The sequence below is a fragment of the Pteronotus mesoamericanus genome, unplaced genomic scaffold, assembly GCF_021234165.1.
Source record: "Pteronotus mesoamericanus isolate MK-2021 breed Mesoamerican mustached bat unplaced genomic scaffold, CSHL_Meso_final contig_56, whole genome shotgun sequence".
Lineage (NCBI taxonomy): Eukaryota > Metazoa > Chordata > Mammalia > Chiroptera > Mormoopidae > Pteronotus > Pteronotus mesoamericanus.
In genome coordinates, this window is record NW_026555201.1 from 16,975,558 (window position 1) to 16,995,837 (window position 20,280).

A 20,280-nucleotide genomic window follows, 5' to 3' on the forward strand; every position below is an offset into this window, starting at 1 on the left:
CAGTGTGGCCCAGAGGTGCCAAAAGGCTGGACAACTCTGCTGAGTCTACAGTTAACATTTAAAAAAAAAAAAAAAAAAAAAAAAAGAAAAGAAAAACCAAAGGGGCTTGTAATGAAGGGTAGTGAACATGGTAGGGTTTCGTGTGTCCACAGTTATTTGAGAAGCAGCCCTTAGGTTGCTGGAGTTCATCTGAGTTCTCACGCCCAGACAGGGTTAGCACAGTTCACTCTAGAAGGCTGTGCCATTCACAGTGATTTTGGTCTTGACATTCCGTCATGTGTACACATTTATCCACATTATCACTAGGTTGTAAAGTAAGTGCAGGGCAAATTATAGGAAAAAAGTACAAACATTCAAGTCGTCATACCCTGAAAAATGTTTTGCTGTAGTTGTAAACTTTTTGCACTAAATCCCATTTCAGGGACAAAAATAAATAATGCCATAGGATTCACAACTGAAGCTGTCTTCCTGAGAAGGCCTAAGGAAGCAGTAGCTTTTTTAAACTGCAGAAAGGAAGCTTCTCTCACCACAGGTCTACTCAGGGCGAGTGGAAATACCGTCAAGAACGCTCACCCTAGTTAAGTGCTAGGTAGGCCCCACCTTTAGGAAAACCACAAGGCTCCAGTAGCCTGTTCAGATCTACTTCCAGCAATAACATAATTCTCGAAGCAAAACCACAAGTCAGTCGGTGCTTTCACTGTGACACCAGGCACAGAGTTTGGACTCTAACTGGTATTAAATGCACAAATAGTAACAATTACGTTGAGGAAAATGACGGTGATGGGAAGTTAATGTTAGAACCGGTGGATGAAAGAGGAAAGGGGCGCGATGGTGTGCCTTCTGCTTTCCGCTCCAGAATTAGGACATGACCTGTGACATAGGGAAACTCGGGTGGTTCGATGCCACCCCCATTTGGCAAAGCGTCAGGTTAGTCGGCCCCGCTGCTGGGTATCTCAAGTCGTCTCTGTGCTGAGCTGGTGTTCTGCAACTGTTTGCTTTCTCTTCTCCTAAGGACATGGTCTCCGAGGCTGCCGGGCGTCTTGAAGAATGTCTCACGCTGTGTGTGTCGGATGCTCTTGGGGGTCACTGGAGCTGGTGACTAAAAAAGGAAAAAAAAAAAAGTAAATAAAAGCAGAACCAAAGTCAAATCATTCTCAGTCTCTGAACTGGAAGCCCAGACCTGTGTCATTTTGATCCCTACGCATTTTGATCCCTCTTCTCTGTTTTTCTATCACATTCATCCAATTCATCTCCTTCTCAACACTTATCACAATTGGACATTAACTTATTTATTTTGTGTGCAGAAAGTCAGCCTAGCAAAGAGTTTACAAGCGTGGCACCTGGAGCCAGGTCTGGGCTCTTCCATAATTAGCTGTGTGGCCTGGGGCAAAGGACTTAACCACTATGTACCTCAGTTTCTACACCCATACGATAGGGATGATACAAGTACTGACTTTAAGGTGGTTGTAAAAATTAAACAATATATTTATAAAGCACTTCAGAGCATATGAGGCAAATAGTTAAGTATAGTATGTTGGCTCTTTGTTTACTAATATTTATTCTCTCCTGTTAAATTTTAAATATTTATCCCCTTAACATGCCTAAAAGGGCAAGGACTACTATTCTGTTTACTGTAATATCTTCACTGCCTAGATCAGTGCCTAGCACATAACTGGTGATCAAAAAGCATGTTGTGTTATAATCACCTTGTTTAAAAATTAACATGTTTATTTCAATGTCTAAAATATTTATGGCCACAATATAACTCTTTGGGAGAGAAAGTAATCACTCTAAACTATGCCTAATGCATGATAGGAATTCAACAAATACTTATTGATTGAAGTACAAATGGAGTTTGGGGGGGGATACAGTACTGATTAATTTATATTGATCTTGCATATAGTTCATGTGTGTGTATATACACAAGGGGGGACCCAAAAACCCCAGAATTTATTTATAAAAAATTGTGTATGTATTCCTACACATTTAAACTTCAGTCACCTTTGAAGTGCTCTCCATTTGATGCAAAACACCTATGAAGGATTTTTTTTCACTGCTCAATAGTTTTTGAACTCATCAATTTTGATGCCTCTTAGTACTTCTGCCATTTTTTTGTCTCACTTCTTCCTCATCCACAAAATGTTTCCCTTTGAGGACTTTTTTCATCCAGGGAAACAAACAAACAAAAAGTTGCTAGGGGCAAAATGGGTGCATAGGGAGGGTGGGGCATGGGGGTCATGCCATTTTTGGTCAAAAACTGCTGAACACTCAGTGCGCATGGGCAGGCGTGCTTTAACTCATTCATCATGAAATGGCCAGAGGCATTGAAAGTCTTCAAAACAATTCACTGAGGTCAAACACAGCCTCCCACAACAAGCCAGCTGGTTCACCGATGCAGGTGGGTTCCTAGAACACTCACCTGGGGGCGGGGGGGGGAGCCTGTACTCCCAGGGCCTTGCCCTCCAGAAGGTAATTTTGGTTTTTGTTGGGTCCCCCCTCGTATATTGCATATATTTTTACATATATATATAATATATATTTATATATTTATTTATATATATATTTTTATCCATTGCCTCCTAAACGTTGTATTTTAAGAAATGGCAGGTGCTAAACATCTTTGTGTCAGTATCAAGACTTTAATTTCCCTGGTTGAACCTAATGAAATCAAAGCATGGAGGATCTGAATATTCAGCATTCATCAAAAATTAACCTGAACTAAGCCTAAAAGAAATCCCTCTAATTTAAAAAAAAACTAAACCATATTTCTGTCTTTAAAGCATGGATCTCCTGCCTTCCGCCTTTGTGCTCTATAGAACAAGCAGATAGCTCAGGGTCATAATGGAAGCTGGCAGAACCTGACCTAGAGCCCCGGTCCTGCAGTCAGGTGACCAAAACCAAAGCTAATTAAATGCAGGCACACCCGTCACAGGGCGATGAGCCTTCTTGTGCCAAAGGGAAATGAAACTTCCGGGCTCACCTGCTGTAATTTTACCACAGATCCTGGGTGTCCCTCATGAACGGGGGACTCGGGCTGGATGATGTTGTGTGGTCTGGACATCGCTGGACTCTGGGTAAGTGAGTGAGGACCCTGAAGCTGAGGGTCTGCAGAAAGGAGCGTTGAGGACTTTGGATTAACCACGGCTGCAGGGCTGATGAGAATATGAGGCGCTGGTCCGAGGCCTGGCAAGCCAAAATGCACAGGTCCCGGGTGCGGGAGAGTGCCAGGAGCCGGGGAAACCGGTCTGGCCATCGTCGGAGAGTAGAGAACAGGAAACGGGCCCAGTGTCGAAGGTGGTAAGACCATGCAAGGGACGCTGAGGGGTGGCCGCTGACCTGAAGGTGGTCCCGCAGCATGAGGGGTCTGACTGCCTGGTAGGAGCACACCGAGACCATTTAATCCTGGAACGGAAGCAGGACAGGTGAAAATGAGCACAGCATGGGGACGGCATTCAGGCTCACCTTCCTCGTGGCCCTTGCAGAGGGGAGCCCACGACCCATCCACCCCACCTGAGCAGGTGAGCCCCTCTTCCCTGCTCTCCCAGCCCCACACTGCTGCTTCGCAGCAGTGGCTTTTACTGAAATCCCACATGTTCCTGTGTGGGAATTTGATGGATGCCTGTATCTCCTGAGAGGTTTTTAAATGTGAACTCCACTGAAAGTGAACTTGAATGGGAAAAATTCTATCTTTACTATTATAAGCTTCTGGTTGAAATTTGTATTTCCCTCAGTTAAGGTCATCGGCAACAAATCACAACAGCGTTAATAGTACCTTGACCTTGTCACTAGAAAAAAGCACAGAGACATTCATAGAACATTACAGCTATGGTGGAATTCTGAATAGACTGTTAAGCTCATCACAACTTTGAAATTATGAGAGTATTGGATTTTCTGGCACATCTCTTTTTACTATGATTAAATATTTTTCTCACTGTACTTCAAGACAACTGGCCTCCTTTATAATCCCTGTGTTCTGTGCACCTGTAAACATACTGAGAAGGAATCCATGGGCTGCACCCCAGTGGCCTAGAAAAGGCTGCACACAATCCCTGTCATTCAATCAGCAGGGCTCGGTCTGGTTTTCGTTCGGTGTGTCTGCAACACTGAGTCTCATGCTTATATAAAACTCTCAAAAAAATTTGCTAAAGGAATAAATAGCAAATGAGTGAAAAATAATGATGAGTGAAAAATCACTAATAACCTACCACTTTGCATCAAGAGCAGCTTTATGTACATTGTGCATGTCTTAAAAATTAGGTATCTATTATACTTCAGCTTTATTTCAAATAGTAACAGCATTTATTGAGTCTTACTAAGTGCCAGGCATTATTATTCTAAATGCTTTAGATGTATTATTAAATTCCCCTCCCCCATGAAGCAATAATTATTAATAATAATCACTATTATTATTGCCATTTTACCAATGAGAATGGCTGAACACGTGCCTTAAGTTCACACGGATACTAAGTGGCTTTAATGCCCCGCCCTTCCCCCACCCCTGGAGCACTGAGAGTGCGCACTAGGTGCACACAGTGGCCAACTTGTTCACACTGTCATACCGAACCAATGCCAGACTTGGCTGAATTATAACAATAGAATCATCTTTTGAATTTGTTGTATGTTTTAGCAAATAAAGTTTAATGCATTTGTTTTTTTAAAATCACCTGTCCTAATTATTTTCCCAATACCTTGAGGTTGGGGATGTGAAAGCAGCCTCTCCCCTCATTCCACTGACCAGGAAACAAGAGGGCCTAGAGTAAAATGACTTGGGCCATAGACAGCAGCCCACAAATGAACTGCTTTGGCCAGGCGACACAGATTAAAAATCCAGCTTATGGTCTGACTACCCCAAAGGACTTCAAGACACAATGATAGCCCTTACCAGTCGGTGACTGCAGATAAAGACACTGAAGCAAAGAGGGCTCTTTGGTGCCCTCGTTTTCTTTTGAAGGCTTTTCCATCTCTGTATTTCTTGAAAGATTTCCCCACTCTGAAGAAACGAAGTTGTTTGCTGTAGCCTTTCCCCAAACTTCCTTCACAGCAGGGAGTTGGCTATTCAAGTGCATGTCTTCGAGGGGCACAGGTCCCCTGTTACTCAGCGTCTTGGGAGAGGCAAAGTCTGTGGAGTCTGGGGGTTTCTAAGCACAACCAAACCAGGAACCAGAAAAGCAAGTCAAAATCCCAGTAGCAAATCTTAGTAACAGCTTTATCAATGTAGTTAACATACAAACAAAAAGGTCAAACATAGCTGTGAACCACAGTGATTTGTGTACGTCAGTTTTTGCCGTCATATTTATAGGATTGGTCTGAAAATCAGTGTCATGTCTCAAGCATAGAAATGGAGATTTAATAATGGAAAACTGGCCACGGTGTTCAGACTGTGAAATAAATTTCTGAGCTGCTAACACAGAGTGTTGATACCAGTCGTTCAGGGGCCTGATGAGAATTGTGGGGAGGCCCAAAGCTATCTTGGTTATTGTCCTGGTTATCCCCAACCCTGCGGCCACAATCTGGTACCGGTCCGTGGCCTGTTAGGAACCAGGCTGCACAGCAGAAGGTGAGTGGCAGGTGAGCAAGCAAAGCTTCATCTGTAGTTACAGCTGCTCCTCATCGCTCACTTTACAGCCTGAGCTCCGCTTCCTGTCAGATCAATGGTGGCATTAGATTCTCATAGGAGCTCGAACCCTACTGTGAACTATACACACGAGGATCTCGGGTGAGTGCTCCTTATGGGAATCTAATGCCTGATGATCTAGGAGGAGCTGAGGTGGTGATGCTACTGCTGGGGAGCAGCGGCAAAAACAGATTATCATTAGCAGACGGTGTGGCTGCATGGAGACCATAGTAAATCAACTGTTTGTACACTCATGTCAAAACCCTATCTGTAAGTGGCAAGTGACAAGGTGCATCTGGTGGCAGGCTACAAAGCCACCCCCTCCACCCTCGGTCCGTGGGAAGATTGTCTTCCACGAAACCAGTCGCTGTGCCTAGTCCCTGGTGCCAAAAAGGTTGGGGACCACTAATCTAAGGCATTTACCAGGCAGTCTTTCATTTCCCTTCTGCAACCCGAGCAACAAACTTAGGAAAATTCACTCTGGCAAGAGAAAGGAATAGGGAAAAGGGTCCTAATGAATGAACTGATTGCCATGAAGGGTGCCCCGCTGACCCCCTGGGAACTGCTGTGACGGCAGCGCTTCTGCTCTCACAGTTTCGCTGGTCACGTCTCATCAGCCATTGAGTGGCTCCTACATGGGAGATAGAGACAGCGCATATTTTGGTTCTTTTCATTTTGCGGCTAAGGAAACAGGATCTCTGAGCAGAGATGATAAGAGACTAGGCGCATGCTCTGAAAGTCAAATAGCATCGACGTTCCGGGCTCTGGAACTCAGATGCACCCTGGATTATTTCAGTGACCTCAACGTATTTATAACAGAAGTACAGCAGAAAGACTGTTAGGAAATATACAAATGTGTTAATAGGGATCGCCTCTATGTGGTGGCATATGGTAGGTTTTATTTCTTTAAAGTTTTTATCATTTTATACAAAATGTGACTTTTATAAAAATCATTTCTCTTATAGTACGACTTTACGCAAGATTTTCTGGGAAAGCTGGTTCAGGGGCTTAATGGCACAAGTGACACATGCAATACCTCATATTCCAGACTCAACAGCTTGTTAATATGTGTGTCCTTATTAGAAGGAAGCTCTTGGTTAACAGGAGGGCACTAAACATGTCCACCTGTACCCCCTTACCTTGGGCATTACAAGAGAGAGAGGGCCAACTTCATAGTCCATACTTTGTCTTTTAGTGGCCGGCTCCCCCTCCTCCTCAGGCTCTCTGTCCTCACCGAGGCGCTTCTGTGCTGCGGGTGTAGAAGACAGCTCTGCTGCCGCGGAGACGTCTGAGCTGCTGCTGTCCCTCTCTGACCCTGGCGCCGGAGACGGCCCTTCCTGCAGGCTCCCATACAGCATGAACAGAGAGGTTGAGGGCACATACAGCAAGGGCTGGCCTGCTAGCAAGGCTGGCTTCAGGCCCTCCACATCTAAGGCCGCAGGAGCACGTGAGACACCCGCTTGTTTATTCAGGCCATTATGCATGGAGAAGGCATGCAAGTCCGTTTGAGGTGCAGAAAATACCTGGTGGGCTAAAGAATTAACACAGTATTCTGAGTCCACAGAGCGGACAGGGAAAGGAGCAAGGGGGTCCAGGCTGCTTGAAGGAGGCATCACTTTCTTACTGTCAAAAGCTTTCCTCCTGTTAAAAAAGAAACACAAATGCAACCACTGAGTTACTGTAAAGTGTATTCCCTGAACATACATTAGCTAACTTATGCAGAGGCAGATGACCAGATACAACCAGGATGGACGCGGTTAGGGATGGGGGAGCTGAACTGGGGGTTACTCTGGGAGGACCTCAGGTTTGAGCTAATACTGCTCCTCACCTGCCTCTTCCACATCTAATAGTTATCAGTTACCCAGCACATATCCCTTACCATGCACACAGATACTATGATATTTCACATAATATCATAATTTACATAATTATTATAATATTGATAGTCACTGTCATTCCCCCCAGTTTCCTAGGGAGCAAAACTGAGGGTCAGAGGCTAAGCAACCTGCTGAAGGTCACCCGCGGGGCCTCACTTGGTCACGGTGAGAGATCCTGGGTGCAGTGAGACGGGACCAGACTGATTAAAGGACATATTTTGTTTGTCTCAAATCCACTGCAAGATAAATGAAGTGGGCATGAGTGAGAAAATGAACTTATCTACAAAATTACTATTTTCTGTCATTCTTGTCCCATTCTTCTCAGTATTACAATAGAATTTTCAGCCAACATACATTAAAAATTAAAGCCTATAAGTATGAGAGATTATAAACAATGACCTTTTATACCAAAAAAATTCCATATATTAAAAAAATGTGTATATGCTCAGTATGTTTTTGGAAATAGAAGAGGGAAACCCTTTTATGACTCCTTTAGGAACTAGTCAACAGAGGACAGGGATTTCTCGCTACCTTTCCGATGGAACTGCTGAGACCTTATATTGCTCTCAGTCTCACTGTCCACGGTGCTGCTAGGAATAAAATGGAGTGCACTGGGCTGTAGCGATGAGTAAATCTCTCCAGCCACAGTCCCCTCCGAACTAGTAATTGCCACTGTTCAGCTCTGTGAAACGCAGCGCGTCCACACTGAGTATATCACCCACCAACCCACCTCCAGCCATCCACCTTCAACCTCGCCATCCCCAGCATTATCATCACCACCTGAGACGGGGTTCTTCATGATGCCTCTTTCTACTCTGGTAGGTCTTGCTGACCCACTGTCTTGCACGGATTGCCACCTCCAGCTGACCTGGCTCAGGCCTGCACTGCAGACCAGAACGACGGCAAATGCTCTACTATCCTATTCGGATGGATCATCGTCACTAATCCACTTATTGTCCCCCTACTTCCTGGCTGCCTCAGGGTCTGTTTCTTCCCACATCTGTCATTAAAAACTTCTCTTCTTCCTTCCTTTGGCATTTCCTCTGCTCCCTCTGATAATATGTGATTTCTGTAAAATGGGGATCACAGTACCAACCTCAAAAGACTTTTTTATGATTAGATGAGTTAATACACATCGAACTTTTAGAACAGTACCTGGTAGTCCCAGTGGTTACAGTGATGACAAAGTGACTCATGGGACTGTGATGCATTACTTCTTAGTGTCACACTAGTAGTGATAGGTCTTTTTTCAGTGTTTTTTTAAAAAACTTTTCCTTATAAGTTTTCAGAGCTTAGGGGATAATTTTTTTGTACTTCTGTGGCCATGATGCTACATCATGCACAGTGGTTTACAGGGAAGATGTACAAAATTTTTAATAAACAAATGGCTGACTTATAAGTAAGATTGCTAAAATTTACCTTTTGATGGGTGGCATTTCAATTTAGTCAAAGTTAACATTTGGAAATAGAAAAGAATACACCCAGAGTGTAAAGACTACTTACTGTGAACTGTCTTCTATTTTCTGTCGGTAAACAGCTGCCAGACTTCCAATTTCTAAGGAGAAGCTGCCTGATCCTATGAAGAAAAATGAAGGTCTAACAAATATAGCCCGAGACTTATACATAACAATTATATACAGCAGGACTCATTATTCACAGTGCAGGGATTGTAAGACTATCTCAAATCCATTCTGGTTTTGATTCAAAGAGAGAAATTTTTAGAAGCTAGCTGTTAATGGTAAATTCAGGTCTCACTATGAATTAGTAACAGAAAATACAAGTGTTGCTTTGTAAGTTGGATGAATTTTTGAGATGCACCAAACAGGCTTACCAAAGGTGGCAAGCTAATTGATCATCAAGGCTGACTAGGATCCATTTCAGGGAACGGGGCCATGCTCATACCCTGTGAGGTCACTGATTCTTACCCCCCAATAACTGTTTCACTTCAGCTAAGTGAAAAAATAGGCAGGACCTACAGAGTCGCTCAGTTTAAAGTGCCAGTGCTCAGGAAAGGCTGCAATTACATGGGACTGACAATTCCATAAACTAATAAAGGCAGATACCTTGTTCTTCTCTGGCAGGGCTGCTGGGTTCGGAGTTCGCTCTCCTGTGAATCTGCTCAGAAGCCTGAACTGTGTTAAAAGAACCATGACGAGACAGCTTCTGTTTTGCACAGACTTGAATTTGGCTATATGTTTCTCTTTTCATTTCTGGTAAGACAGATGCAGAAACATCCACTAGTTCTTCATCTAGAAAAATGAGAGATTTGGTAGTGTTGTTATACAGGATAGTTATTCAGGATAATTTTACCCTTTTTAAGATATGGCTTTGAGAGCCTATAATTGTAATGGAACTACCCTATAAATTAAAAACTAAGACACTCAAAGGAATTTTATGAGCATTGTCTCAAACCCCAATTTCTTTCGATATAGAATTTTTTTTTAGTTAGTGGATGATTATAAAGTGAGAATGAATCCATACATATTCTAAAATTATCTAAACTACACCAAAAGTAGAGCAAGAAGTTCTTTACCCCAAATTAAAATGGACCTGACATTTCCTGTACTTTTACTGGGCAGAGAGTATCAAAGGAAAACCTGGCTATACTCAGCCCAACATGTGAATTTTGAGATTTTAACATTAATTGAAATCAGCCTCTCATGCCAAATCTCTAGGGCAATGAATATAAGAATTTCTATTTTCTATTGCTTTATTATTTCTTTCTTAGGCAGTAGGAGGCTCCGTTACTAAGTGACCAAAGGAATAAGGTCAGCAGAAACCTCATGGCTGAAGTGCTGCAGAACAGTAAGGATAATAAAAGGCTGGGCCCTAGAGGCCCATTTTATGCTTAAAGGAGCCTATATGAAGTCAAGACAGAATTTCTACATAGAGCCAGGCCAATATTTCTATGCAGAAGTGGTCCCTGTTGCTCAGATGGTTATTTCTACCCTGTTCATCTGTGCTATTTTTTTTAAGCTCAAAGCATGTGTTTTAATAAGACCGATTAAATAAACCAAAAGGTCCAGCTACACTTACATTCTCTAAAACACACAAAAATTGAAAAATAGAACCATCTTTATGGCTTTCTAGTTTTTATAACAAAAACCCAATAAATTTTCTTTTTAGAAAATCAGAAATGACAGAAGCAAAACCAAGAAAATGGGTCAAGACAGTAACAGGGATCATAGTTCCCCTCCTTCCTGAAACAAAGCATTGGACCAAATATATAAAACAATGGCTCTCAAGACTTTGAACATCAGGACATGAAAGACAATGATCCTTTAGAGATAGGAATCGAGTGAGATGAGCTCTGTGAGTGCCTCAGTTTACTGCCTGGAGAATGTCTCCAGGCTCGGGTGCAGAGCCGGGGACCTAGAGAGAGCCTGGAAGTCTCCCCAATGAGGATGGAGCTGGGAAGCCAGGGCAGCCAAGGCAGATAGGGTCTGTTTGGTAAAATATTGGAGAGGAGAGCCACAGGGAAGGTGGCAGCAGGTGCCCCACGAGTGTGCAGAGGAGTACTCACACCAGTCAGAAAACTACCCAAGGCTGGCGGGGAAGGAACCCCGAAAAGGAACAGCAGGAATAGTGCCTGCAGCTCCTACGGGGCTGGCAATTGCTTGTTGCCAATAGCCAGAGCAGAAAAATCTCATAATTCATGGATCGCTGGTTAGAATATTAAAAAGTATGTTGTTTCAATAGCGGGGACTGTGTGTCCTTATCACTAAATGCTGTTAGGATCCTGCCTACCAAAGCTTAAAAGCAAGATCTGAAAGGACCACTGTTTAAGTAACTTTACTATATCACAGAACAGAGAACATTTTTAAAGATACAGAACTATCCAGCACTTAACAATATATAATTCTCAGTGTCTGGCATATAATTAAAAGTTACCAGGTACACAAAGAAGCAAGGAAATATAACCCACAGTGATGATAAAATAGCAATTAAAATGAACTGGTAAGTGACACAGATGATCAAATTAGTAGATAGGCACATTGAAACAGTTATTATAACTGTATGCCATAAATTCAAGAAGTTGGAGAAAAGACTGAATAGGTTAAGTAAAGGAGAGACTGCACATTGACAATCTTGGCCCAAGCCAAACTTCGAGTGATAAAAATAACCATACTGAAAATGAAAATAACAGTGAGTGGGATTAATGGAAGATTAGATGTTGCAGGAAAAAATGGTGAACTTGAAGACATAGCAAAAGAAACCATCCAAAATGAAACACAGAGAGAAAAGAGAGGGAAATAAATGAACAAAACATCAGTGAACTGTGGGACAACTTCACGCAGCCAAATAAAAGTACAACTGGGGACTCGAAAGGACAAGAGAGGAGGGGACAAAAAATATTCAAAGAAACTGCGGTATAGAGATAATGAGGGAAATTTACAGCACTAAATAGCTATTAGAAAAGACACAAGGTCTCTAATTAATGACCTCCACTTCTACCTTAAGAAACTAGAAAAAGAACAAATGGAACTCAAAGCAGAAGAAAGGAACTACAACAATAAAGAGAAAACCTGAATATCCCTACAGCTATTAAAGAAACTGAGCCTGTTGTTAAAAACCTTCTCAAATAGGGAACTGCAGGCCCATATCTACCACAAAGACATGTACATGAATATTCGCTGCAGCTTTATTTGTAATAGCCAAAAATTGGAAATAATCCAAATGTTCATCAATAAGTAAAGAATGGCATATCCATACAATGGAATACTCCTCAGCAATAAAAGGAATAAACTATTGGTACTTGCCTACAACACGATTAATCTCAAAATAATTATGCTGAGTGAAAGAAGCATGATAAAGAGTATACAGAGTACAGTCTATTCTTGTTATTTGTGGTTGTTATATTCTATGAAGTCAGCATGAACACTGAATTAGCAAACACTGAACCAATGCTCCTAGAGGAAATACGGGGTCAGGTTTCCGCGAGCCTCTGGTCACAACATTTTGGTCAACTTATCAATAAGTAACACTGTTTTATGTGTTTCTGTTCAAAGACACCTTAATATATATTGTTGGTCCATCAGCCCTGAACTCACAGCCAACAGCACTAGAGCTCCTGTCCAAATGAAGCTCCTCTAACTGCGCTACATACTACATACTAACTGTATGTATTTTTTCTGTAAAGTCTATCACTTAAAAACACTAGACAATGCTTCATTCAGCACAATACTTGGGAACCATTTTAAGCAGTGAAATCACCAACTCAAAGCACACAAATGTGAAAACATCATTAAAAAGACCACTAGAAGGACACTCATTTGTAGTAGGAGAGCTGAAACGAGGCAGAGCACTGCCTTGTTTGACCTCAGTTGGAAATGTGTGTTGACAACTCACATTTCTCACCATTATTTTCATGTCTGTGAACAAGTGAGAAAATGCTGCAAGTATCAATTTTGGAGTTACAAATAAATCTTAGTTAGGTGAACTTGCAAATATGGAATCCGTGAATAATGAACATCAACTATATGTGGCTCACTGATAACATTTTTTTAGAAACTACAAATAAATCTAGAGTGAAAGAGCAGACCAGTGGTTCCCCGCCAGGGATGGGGGCGGGGGCGGGGAGGAAGGGCCTATGGAAGGGCAGGAGGAGACTCTGGAGGGTGATGGGTTCATCATTTCGACTGTGGTGGTGATTTCACAGGTGCATACAATGCAAAACTTATCAAATTATAACTTTAACCACATGCCATCTATTTATGTCATGATACTTCAATAAAGCTATTAAAAGAAAGGCCATGATAGAGGAAGTGGAGAAGAGGAAAGAGATATCTATAGAGTTTTACTGTGAGAAATTGCTAACTAATGAAGGAGTGAAGGAGAAGTGAATTAAGGAATCAAAGGCAACTTGGCGTTCCAAATTCGATCGCTGGGGTGATGCTGATGGTGCTGTCAGTAGACACTAAGGAATACAGAAAGAGGATCACACTTCTGAAGGGTAGGTAAGTTCACTTTGAGGTTCCTGATTTGGTTCCAAGCCCTCTTTCCCTCCTCAGATCAGAGCTCTCCCAGTTACTGTTTCTCTGGGTATGCAAATACATGCACTCAATTTCTCAGCTCCAGTTCCTTCCCCAACTATCTCATTTTCTGCAATGATAACCGCCACCTTCCAGTCCCTAGTCTTTTAATCTCTCTGTCTAAAGACCCCTTGTCACTTCAGTCTATTACATCTACTACAAATCTCTTGGCTTAACTTTTGAGGTCCTCCAAAAATGTTGTTCCATCTGATTACATTTCGTTTCTCATTCTGTACCCTAAGCCCTCCATTTAAATTAGGATGGCTGATCTCCCAAACACAAACTAGATTTGTTCTTAGATATCAGTTCCTTCAGCTAAAAAGCTCTCCATCCCTCCAAAACCTAACAGTCCCGCAGAACTTAACCCATATCCTCTCTGATTTCTTACAGAGTCACTACCACCATGTGTCGTACTTAACTGTTTTCTAATTTTCCAATGCGTGCTAATTATTCACCTTTAATAGAAGCTCATTAACCAACTAAAGTGAGTAGGGCACTGGTCTGGGCACTATAGGTAATCAAAAGTGAACAAAGACCTCTTCTGCCCTCAAACGCATAGAGCAGGGACAATAGTACGACATCAACATCACCAAGTACAACAGCACAATGCTAAGCTGCAAGAGCTCAGATGAGAAACTCTTTGCTCTGGGTGATCAGGGAAAGTTTTACAGAAGAGCTGACATTTGCGACATATCTTAAAAAGCTGAATAGAATATTTTCGTGTCAAAAAAGACAGCTTTAGAGGGGAAAGGATTAAGAGAAGCCAAAGGCAGAGGCGTAGAAAATGGCAAAGTTGTGTATTTCATGTGGGCAGGGACTGTGTCACATGTATCTTTGAATCTCTCCCGCCGCTTGGTATAGTAATCGCGCACAGTCCACCTTCTGTAAGTACTTGCTGGGCTGAGTTAGCTATGCTAGATGTTAAGTGGTTTCATTTAGATCCTAAGTGAATAATGTGTTACAATGAAGCCGAGAACTCTATCTTCTATAAGCCTGGGTTAAGTGGCAGGAATTTATACCACTAACACCGAAATTGGAAGGGTAATTTAAAAATAACTTTAATGGCTTTTTTCCAGGCAGCCTTATTAGATGTAAAGTGGCTGGTACAGTAGGATCCAGTCCCCAATTGCTCAGGTATTACCTGTGAAATAGGTAGAAGATAATACTTTTTTGTTCAAGTTTAGTAAAATTACGGCATTTGCAATCTTTTCAGTACATTACAAAAAAAGGTGTTCATTACATCCATACTATATTTAGAAGCCATTTAACCACATATTAGTTTTGTGACAGTAATTGATTTAATTTTTACATTATCTGAAATTTCAATATTTTATTCCACTAATGTAGATATAACCCGAGTCTGTGTTATTTTTAATCCTTAGTTCCAAACTTCCAAGAAAAAAACAAAAAACCCTAATTTCATTGTATTTTAGCTCTTTAGCTGTAATTTACCAGTTGCAGAAACTCCCACATTTTAAGCTCTCAGTGTCCCCTTCCTCCTGTGTCAGCCAACCAGCAAACCCTGTTTGCAGACTAACACTCATTGTTCCAAGAGTGACATCCCCAGTATAGTTCTGAATGTGACTTGGGTAATGGAAAGCGAAGGAGAAGATCAATCTCACTCTGTAGTAGACGGTTTTAAAAAGGAATTGGGGATTATAAATAAAGTAGATCCCTAACAAAACCATGCCTCACCGCTGGAACTGAAGTCCACAGGCCCGATCCACTTGAAGGCTGGTTTGCGGCCTCGCTCTTCTGTCACGTGCACTTTCTTGATCAGAGCCAAGCTGGTCAGGACATTGGCTATGTCATAGAGGCGTCGTACCTTTGCTTGAAGATATAAAACACAATTACGGTTCCGCTGCCTGTGACACCACTACATTTTAGTTTATGTGACAGGTCACTTTCCTCGAGCGCCATATAAACCTCAGGGGGAAGGCAGTCGGGTGAGATGAACTGACCAATGGCTATGTCATGCAATCACCCAGGGTTTATGTATCTGAGACACATACTAAGGTCAGCGTGTCCTTCCATTTCCACAGCTTCACACCTGTACAAGACAAGCAGGGAGTGCCACGATTGCAAACACCCCTGAGGGAGGGAAGTAGGCTGTAATTAGAGGCTTAGTAAATGTAATTCTGATATGTGGCATGTCAAAAGCTTGCCCCAAATTTCTCCCAGCAGGAGCTCCAACCAGGCAGCTGGGCTGTGAAAATGACAAGGATTCCCCAGAGCTTCCTGCAAGGCAGCAGTCTGAGTACATAAGGCATTCAGGACTCAAGGTTATGCGGTACAACTGTGCGGAAGACAGGCAGTTCCTCACCTCAAATCCTGGCCTTCTGGTCACGCAGTGGGGGAGGGGTGGAATGTATAATCCCTGAGTCTTAAGAGGTTTTGGGAGACACCTTTGAAAATGCATGCACTATGGGAGAAATTCAGAAGGGGTGGTAACAAATTATACAGGCAGGATGATGCCCACAAAGTAATTTCTTTTTAAGAAATCGATTTGCAGGTAGGAAACCTACTTGACTTCAGGGCTAAGGTCAAGCAAAGGAGCTTTGAGTATCACCTAGAAACATCAAGCATTCATCCCAGATGGAATTCACTTCCCGATCGTGGTAGAGCTAGATTTTACTTCGTCATTTCTCCCACAGTGGGGCTAAAATTCCAGTCGGAAACAAACAAAAAGCCAGAGTATGTTGAGCTCATGGCTTTCCAGGGCTGAAAAGGTAACCAGCAACCAAGGGCATCTTGGCTCAGGACGACTGCGTGACGGAGAGGAAGACGCACTGAACGGGAAACGCGGAAAGACTCTCCTGGCCGGAAGCCGTGTCCCACCACCCCTCCCCTTCCCTGTCCATTCCTCTGGTTCTTACCTGCAGACAACTTTCATCTCCACCCATCAGAAGAGTGAGCGGGGTGCGAGGAAAAAAGGGGAAACAAAACTCAGACATTCTGTCTTGGATGCAGCAATACTAAAGAGAAACGCAAAGCACCGTGCACCCTCCCTGGCCTGCCTGGGTGGGGTGGTGTTCTGCTTCCACTGTCTGCACGGACTGCAGAGGAAAAGGCAGCTGACAGAACTTCCGTGGGGATTATTCTAGTATGTGACTAACTTACCTCTCAGAGCACCAAGAACCTTTGAATGCAGGGAGGAATGCACTTCTCCAAAAAAAATAATTCTTGTACTTTCAGAGGCAGAAAACATCAACCTATGAAGTCCCAGCCTTTTTTGTACTAGGTGGATTTAGGTGAAGATGCTTACTTTTAAATTTACTGTGGTCTGGCGTGTCCTGGCTTTCTTCTATCAGTATTTTGGCAGCCACATCAAGAGTAACAATCTTGGTTTTAGAGACGAGGAACAACATGACAAACTTCTGGCTCATGATTCTCAGAGACTTGTCTTTTCTGTTTGCAGATGCTACAAAACGAGCAAAACAAAGGCATCAAAACAGATAACTTACCGCAAGCAAGACTGTACTTATAGTTTGCCAGAACTATCTAACTCTGCTAGTAGATGGAAAGATCACTTTTGCTGCAGAGAGAAGGCTTCTGGACATACGTCACAAAAGATCGCCCATAAAGAAAAAAGACAGATTTTCTTGTTGTTCATAAAAGTTTAGCAGGCATATTCCCTGAAATGAGTATGTTAAACCACTTTTAACGCTTTAAACTCATCCTTCATGGAATAGAATCCATGAGGTAGTTTTCCCAAAGCAGCTTTTTGCCAGGAAGGAGAAAAGGTAGGGTGAGGGCAAGGAATTGTTTTCAGAACATCAACTCTCCCCTCAAAGGCAAGGGCTCCACTTTCATTTCTCTGTGCCCACAGTACAGGCGGACCTCGTTTTATTGCACCTTCTCTTTATTGTGCTTCACAGACATTGCATTTTTTTTTCTTTACAAACTGTAGGCAAGGACTCTCCACCAGCAAAGATTACAGCCCGCTTTATTGCGGTGGTCTGGAACCCAACCCACACTAGCTCTGAGATGTCTGCATCTAGAATATACTCTAAATACGGTAGGTGCTCACTGCTTTCATTTCTTTTCAAAAATAGGCGAAGAAATAAACTATAACCAAGTAGGAGACACCGATGAGATGCGCGTTGCTGTGGATGGCAGGCGAACCATCCCCAACAGATGGCTGTCTCCTCTGGTTACTGAGAACTGGCTCAGGGGGTGGAACTAAGAGGCATGAGGCAGTAAATTGAATGAAAACCAGGCCCACCTTTCCATTCATATTTCCTAAATTTGCAAGTGAAATGTGAGTGATACTTGCACTTTATCATCTTAGCACAGGCAGGGGCGGGGGAAGGGGGAGGAATAGGGCAAGAATGATGAAGATCAACCATTAAAACAGGAGGAGGATAAATGAGCCTGCAGGGGAAGAACAATGCAGATGCAAGTGAAAAAAATTCTGCTTCCATGAAAGCAGGGGTTGTCTTATCTTTCTAATTAACACTTTCTGCTAATGGGGTTCTTTTCTAAGTAATCTGCCCCAATATATAATTTGAAAAATTAAATTCATGTAACGACAGCTTCTTTCAAAGTAAATTTTCCTTAAAGGCTCACGAACAGAAATCAGCACGGGGCTGTCAACCTGAAATGGGAGCTGTTAGTGATCTACGGTCCAAACACCAAATACCAAGTGACCGGCCGCTAGACAGGTTTTCAGTGAGGTTGAGTGGGCAACCCAGGCGGGGAGCCATCTGTCTCCCTTTCTTCGGGAGAGGGAATGAGAGGAAGCCTCCCTCTAGGAAGTCAATCTGGCACTTCCACCTCAGCAGTGAATCTCTTCAGAAGAGACCATCGCTGTCTCTCTGCCATGACTCACTGGTTACAACGAACTCACAAGAGGGATAGTCGGGCTCAGAGAAATCCAGTAACTGCTGGTCTTGGGGGTCTGGGTAGCCATCTTTTTTACGTTCTCCAAATTTAAAATCCATCAGGTCTAGCTCTTTCTGCTGGAGGTATGCCATCTGCTCCTCATATTTCTGCTCCTCTCCCAGTCTCTGGAGGTTCCTCAGGGTTTTTGGCAGGCTGTGCCGCCCATGCCAGCCATACTGATTCTTAGCCACCCGGCTGACTAGATGCAGTGACTCCAGTACATTTACAATGTCATAGATGCGTCTCCGTTCAACGCCTGTTTGAAAAACAGAAGCCAGCCATCATCATGCAGACATTTTTGAGTATAAATTCTTTCAAAGCCTGGACCATGACTGTGAACTACGTTGCACGATGCCCAGCGGAATGCCCAGCAAGTGTGGATGCACCCCAAATTCATCCCATATGGATGCAAGTAACAGAAATGTTTTTCTTTCCTTTTCTTGAGGTCCAATCCCCAGTTAAGCTCTAGGATAAAATGTGCACCTAGAGCTGGATGATGCCCCATCTGGATTACATACAGCAGTACGTCCTTAGACCTGGTAGACAAGCCACACAAACACTTCAGCCTGTTAAAATGGGTAAGACTGCGCAACACAAGTGCTGGTATGCCCAATGGAGACTTGACGAATGCTGGATGGTTGATTTTGACTTATATTCCTAATTATGCAGACTATAAAATGTGTCTAAGAACTGATACCTTGTTTGGACAATACTATCCTTTCCTGGAATTTGAATGAAGTGGAAGAACTATCTTGTTAAATCTCTTAATGGTCCAGTAAGGAAAACATGGTAAATGTTGTGTGTTCTTTACATTGGAAACTCAGGAGTCAAGAGCTCGGGCACCTTTCTCAAGTTGATGCAGGAAGGTACAGCCAGGGCTGGAACGTGCAAGGATCCTTTGGTTTGTCACGGCTATTAACAACTCTCCCTGTGCTCTCTTTCACCGTATCCCGCCCAGCAGCCCAATGGTGAAACAGACTTCATGTACAGTACAGATGGACCATCAAGTTCATCAATTCCCTACCCCCTTGCCCAACACTCCCCAAATGGCTAGGATTATGAGCTCTCGATTCAATTTACCAAAAATATTTATGGTGGTTAGTGTGGGGACTTTGGGGTCAGACTGCCTGGATTTGAATCCCTGTGCTGTCCCTTACCAACCAGGTGATCCTGGGAAGTTAATTAACCTTATGTGCCTTAGTATTTATCTCCTAAAATGACAAGGATTAAATGCAACCACAAACCTAAAGGGTCTCCAATAGATGTTCACTTTATGTATTATTTTGCAACTACTTCTGCACAGCACTGGGGATCCGTAAGATCCCTTTTAGCCTAAGAGGATTAGTAGAAACAGATTTTAAAAGTCTCCTGCCTGTGACTCATACTGTTGAGCAACAGGCCTTGGGCTCTTGGAACGCACCAGCCTCCTTTGCTCTTGTCTAAGAATCCGTAACAGAGGCTCCAGGCATCGCCTAGAAAACCAGCCCTCTTTCTGTTCACTTGCCAGGAGCTGCTATATAATCAGGGCAGACTCTGCGAATGTAGCTTTTGGCCCTTTGAAAATTTAACAGGAGAAATAGACCAAATTATAATGCGAACTCGGGAGCTGAGAGGAAGTTCTATCACGTGCATGAAGAGGCACTTCACAGTCAATCAGGACATTTCAGCTCATGACCCTGAAAGGCTCTTTACCCTCAGAGGCACCAGCTTCCGTGCCAGATGTCTACTGGGAGGCGGTGGCAGGGGCAGAAGCAGAATCTTGTCCCGACCAGTCTGGTTCCTCATTCCAGTCTGTTCTCATATATTAACACATCTTGTTGAGTGTGTAACATTCTATAAACCTTCCCATTAGAAATGTCATGTGAACGCAACC

At 42.9% G+C, this 20,280-nt stretch overlaps 1 protein-coding gene across 1 annotated transcript in view; it reads right to left on the reverse strand.

Annotated features, from left to right (window-relative positions):
• Positions 1–928: 928 nt before the first annotated feature.
• Positions 929–20,280, reverse strand: part of E2F7 (E2F transcription factor 7) — a 33,229-nt gene continuing 13,877 nt past the window's right edge. Inside the window, exons 4-12 of the mRNA XM_054580300.1 lie at positions 18,373–18,663; positions 16,789–16,944; positions 15,219–15,353; positions 9,555–9,740; positions 8,995–9,067; positions 6,754–7,255; positions 4,883–5,138; positions 2,981–3,402; positions 929–1,099 (exon numbers count right to left, since the gene is read on the reverse strand). Coding sequence (XP_054436275.1) covers positions 929–1,099; positions 2,981–3,402; positions 4,883–5,138; positions 6,754–7,255; positions 8,995–9,067; positions 9,555–9,740; positions 15,219–15,353; positions 16,789–16,944; positions 18,373–18,663 — 2,192 coding nt within the window. The remainder of the gene's footprint in view (positions 1,100–2,980; positions 3,403–4,882; positions 5,139–6,753; positions 7,256–8,994; positions 9,068–9,554; positions 9,741–15,218; positions 15,354–16,788; positions 16,945–18,372; positions 18,664–20,280) is intronic.